Source organism: Merops nubicus, unplaced genomic scaffold (assembly GCF_000691845.1).
Source record: "Merops nubicus isolate BGI_N331 unplaced genomic scaffold, ASM69184v1 scaffold17757, whole genome shotgun sequence".
NCBI lineage: Eukaryota > Metazoa > Chordata > Aves > Coraciiformes > Meropidae > Merops > Merops nubicus.
The window spans coordinates 7,101-11,652 of NW_008619796.1; the positions used below are offsets into that span (position 1 = coordinate 7,101).

At 60.3% G+C, this 4,552-nt stretch overlaps 1 protein-coding gene across 1 annotated transcript in view; it reads left to right on the forward strand.

The window, feature by feature from the left end:
* SLC6A17 (solute carrier family 6 (neutral amino acid transporter), member 17) overlaps positions 1 to 4,552 on the forward strand; it is a 10,730-nt gene that overhangs the window by 306 nt on the left and 5,872 nt on the right. The window contains exons 2-5 of the mRNA XM_008943934.1: positions 2,824 to 2,899; positions 2,969 to 3,126; positions 3,391 to 3,517; positions 4,192 to 4,373. Of these exons, the coding sequence (XP_008942182.1) occupies positions 2,824 to 2,899; positions 2,969 to 3,126; positions 3,391 to 3,517; positions 4,192 to 4,373 (543 nt within the window). The remainder of the gene's footprint in view (positions 1 to 2,823; positions 2,900 to 2,968; positions 3,127 to 3,390; positions 3,518 to 4,191; positions 4,374 to 4,552) is intronic.

The window sequence follows — 4,552 nt, forward strand, 5'->3', positions numbered from 1 at the left end:
CTCAGCCTTCAAGGAACACGGGGTATGGCCCAATCCTGCCGTGTTGGGTGTTGGATGTGGAGCCCGGGGCAGGGGGAGGGGTGGTTTGGGGTCTAGGGGAGGAAAGGGGCAGCCAGGAGCTGCTCGCTGCTGAGGGGTTGGGGGTTTAGAGGGGCAGGAACCTCCAGGATGGCTTCTTCCCAATGTGTGTGGATGCACCCGTGCCAAAGTCATGGTGAATCCCAGGCTGGGATTTATTCCTGCAGCCCTCAAAGCTTGTTGGGGAACTTTGGAAAGTAAGGGATGGAAAAAGGAGAGTCCCTCCATGTCCCTGGGTCCTGGAGCTGTGTGTGTAGGCTCCAGTCCCTTCCCAGACCCTCCTTGCAGCCAGCTCATCCTACCCCACCCCATGTCCCCTCTTTGGGCTTCCCAGAGCAGCCCAGAGGGGCAGGACTCTTCCAGCTGGGCTGAGACCCAACACCCTTCATGACAGCAATGAGAGGGTGTGTTGTTCATCGTCAGTCTGAACCCAGCCCTCGAGGGGCTTGCAGTGGTGGGAGGCAGCCCCTGCCCAGTGGCACTGGACAAAGCCAGGATCAGAGAATCACAGCCTGGTTTGGGTGGGAAGGGACCTTAAAACCTCATCCAGTCCAACCCCCTGCCCTGAGCAGGGACATCCCCAGCTAGAGCAGGGTGCTCAGAGCCCCGGCCAACCTCCCCTGGGATGGTTCCAGGGATGGGGCAGCGACCACCTCTCTGGGCAGCCTGGGCCAGGGGCTCACCACCCTCAATGTCTTCATCACATCTTCCTTCCATCAGCCCAACTTTCCTTTTCCCCCTCCTGCTCCCCTGGTTCCTGGCACTGAACCATTCCACGTGCCCCCAGCCCCCGGGGCTGGCAAACCTACAAGGTTCTCAATAATTAAAACATCTCTGGTGTCATCTTCACGATGAGTCATTCTCCCAACTGGAGACCCGTGCAGCCAGCACTTCCCACCCCGGGGCTGCTCACACCCTGCTGAGGGCATGGCTGGGGCAGGATGAGGGATCCACCACCCTGGCTGTGGGCACAGGGAGCTCCCGGTGTCCTGCTTGGGGCCAGCTTGGCTCAGGACACTGCTGGGCTCTGAACCACTTCACAACATCACTGCTGGGAGCAGCACCAGCTGCAGAGGAGCTGCCTGGGGCCAGGGGTGGTGGCTGCCATAGAATCATGGAATTGTTTGGGTTGGAAGAGACCTTTCCGGTCATGGAGTCCAACCCTTCCCCCAGCACTGCCAGGTCCCCACTGCCCCGTGTCCCTCACCCCACATCTCCACGGCTTGGGAACCCCTCCAGGGGTGGGGACTCCACCACTGCCCTGGGCAGCCTGGCACAGCCCTGGGCAACCCTCCAGGGCAAGAAGTTGTTCCTCAGGGACAACTGAAACCTCCCCTGGGGCAACTTGAGGCCGTTTCCTCTTGTCCTGTCCCTTGTTCCTTGGGAGCAGAGCCCGACCCCCCCCTGGCTCCAGGCTCCTGTCAGGAGCTGTGCAGAGCCAGAAGGTCTCCCCTGAGCCTCCTTTGCTCCAGGCTCAGCACCCCCAGCTCCCTCAGCTGCTCCTCCCCACACTTGGGCTCTAGACCCTTCCCCAGCAGCTCCGTTGCCCTTCTCTGGCCACGCTCCAGCCCCTCAAGGTCCTGCTGGGAGTGAGCGGCCCACTGTCACCAGGGTGTGAATTCCAGCTGGGAATTTGCCCAATGCAGCAGGCTCCAGTGAGCCTTTGGATCCCCATGGGAGCCACCACGTGCTCCTGAGCCCATTCCTCAGCCCCTGGCAGGAGGTTTGGAGTAATTCATCAGGCGGGCACTGCAGCGTGAGTCATCCCATCCTTTATGGTCATTTGGTTATGCTTCAGGAACTGCTAATTTCTCTCTGGCCTCCTCAATTAGGCAGAGATTAACTGAGTTTCTAGTTTGAGCTCTTTCCACGCCTCCTGGAAGACTTCTGGGTGGCACGTGGCAGGGTGAATGCTGCTGCCAGGAACGTGGGGTGTCTGTGAGGCTGTGTGTTGGTGTGGGGGGCCTTGGTTCTGATTGGACATGTGTGTGCAGGCAGGACCTGGGGGAACAGGAGGGCTCCTGCCTGCCCGGGTGTCTGTTCTGCTCTGGGGAGACCCCCCTGCAGTGCTTGGGGCAGCTCTGGAGTCCTCAGCACAGCAGAGCCCGGGACCTGCTGGAGCGGGGCCAGAGGAGCCCCAGCAATGCCCCGAGGGGGGAACCCCTCTGCTGGGAGCCCAGCAGGAGCGAGTTGGGCTGGGGCAGCTGAGAGGAGAAGGCTCCAGCTGGGGAGACCTGCTGGGGGCTGCCAGGACTGCCAGGGGCCTGCCAGAAAGCTGGGGACAGAGTTTTTATCAGGGCCTGGGGGGACAGGACAAGGGGGGATGGTTTGGAACTCAAAGAGGGAGATTTAGGCTGGAGAGAAGGAAGAAATTGTTGGTGCTGAGGGTGGTGAGCCCCTGGCCCAGGCTGCCCAGAGAGGTGGTCGCTGCCCCATCCCTGGAACCATCCCAGGGGAGGTTGGCCGGGGCTCTGAGCAACCTGCTCTAGCTGGGGATGTCCCTGCTCAGGGCAGGGGGTTGGACTAGATGAGTTTGAAAGGTCTCTCCCCACCTGAAGAGTTCCATCTAGGACTCCGTGCTGGCTGGGAGCGTGTGTGTGTCCCCGTGGGCTGTCTCCTTGTGGATGGGGTGCTGTGCCTGTGTGGGTGCACCGTGTCTTTAGGTGTGCTGGGGTCTGTCCCACACCTTCCCCTCCACCCCTCTGTGTCTGCTCCTCTCCACGCCCGTTTCCTCTGCTGCCCAAGTGCTCATCTGCCTTCCCAGATCCACAGCCAAGGAACCGATGGACCGGGCAGAGCCTGGCCCAGCTCTGCCCACCCTGTCTGTCCCTGTCCATCTGTCCTTAGCCCCACAGGATGGGGCCATGATGACATTTCTCTTCCCTGCCAGGTGCCTACCTGGTCCCGTACCTGGTCCTGCTCATCATCATCGGCCTCCCCCTCTTCTTCCTGGAGCTGGCAGTGGGGCAGCGGATCCGCCGAGGCAGCATCGGGGTCTGGAACTACATCTGCCCTCGCCTGGGGGGCATTGGCTATGCCAGCTGCCTCGTGAGTGCACCCATGGGTCCTCTCGGGTCCCCTCCTCGGGGTGTGAAGGGTTTTATGCAAGGGGGAAGCCCAGAAGCAAACCCAGAGGGGCCCCGTGCTGAGGTTTGGGAGGTCGAGGGGGTTTTTTCCAGCTCAACCTTTGGGTTTAGGGTGGGAATGGGCCCAAGCCTTGACCCCAGCAGCCCTGCTCCCCTCCCTGGGTCCCTGCCCAGCGTGTGTTGGGGACAGTGTCACTGCCCTGTGATGTCCTCCTTCCTCCCCCAGGTCTGTTTTTTCGTCGGTCTCTATTACAACGTCATCATTGGCTGGAGCATCTTCTACTTCTTCAAGTCCTTCCAGTACCCTCTTCCCTGGAGCGAGTGCCCCATCGTGAAAAACGGCTCGGTGGCTGGTGAGGGATGGCCACTGGCATGGGGGGAGCAGTTCCCAGGGAAGGGGGGGGACTGTGGGACTCTGAGGACCCCCAATATCTGTAGCTATTGCAGGTTGGGGACACTGGAGGTTGAGGTGTCTCCTGGGACACTGCATCCCATCCAGTCCAGCTGCCTGGATCACATGGAGATGTTTCCCTCAGGCTAGAGGAGCTTTTCCCTGTCCTCTTCCCCTGGGGTGTGTTCCAACTGATGGGGTTTGGTGCCAGTTTGGACATCCAGAGCTTGGGTCTCCAGGCTGCCTGGGTGCCTGGGGGCAGGATTTGACCCAGGACCGTGGAGGGAGGCAGAGAGCCAGGCAGGGCTGACCTGGCTGCTCCATCAGTGCCCAGCTTGAGATGCTGATGGAGCTAAAGGTGTTTAATAGCATCTGAGCATCTCCTGGGCCCACTCTGGGGGGTTTTATGGCAAACTCAAATGTCTCTCGCTTCTTTTCAGTGGCTTTATGTCCCAGCTCTTCTTTTTCCTGCTAAAGATGAGCCCTGTTAATTCCCATGCCTCAGTTTCCAGGGTTTCCAGTCTTCCCTGGCAGATTCTGTCAGGTCTTTGACATTAATGGACGTTCACCCCCAAAGGGATGGTGGGTGACTCTCCCCCAGCCCCCTCATGTCCTCCTGCCTCTGCTCCTTTGCAGTGGTGGAGACTGAATGTGAGAGGAGCTCGGCCACCACCTACTTCTGGTACCGGGAGACCCTGGACATCTCCAACTCCATCTCAGAGAGTGGAGGGCTCAACTGGAAGATGACCCTGTGTCTGCTGGTGGCCTGGAGCCTTGTTGGCTTGGCCATGATCAAAGGCATCCAGTCCTCGGGGAAGGTGGGTTTTGGTGGCCCCCTGAGCCTGGCTGGGGTCTGTTCCTGAGGCAGAAACCGCCTGCTTGGACCACGCTCTCCTGCCCTGTTCTGGGGTGGCTGGGGGATGTTGTGTGGCTTGGGATGGTCACAGCCACTCCAGAGTTGGGGGCATCTCTTGGGGGATCCCGAATAAGATCAAAA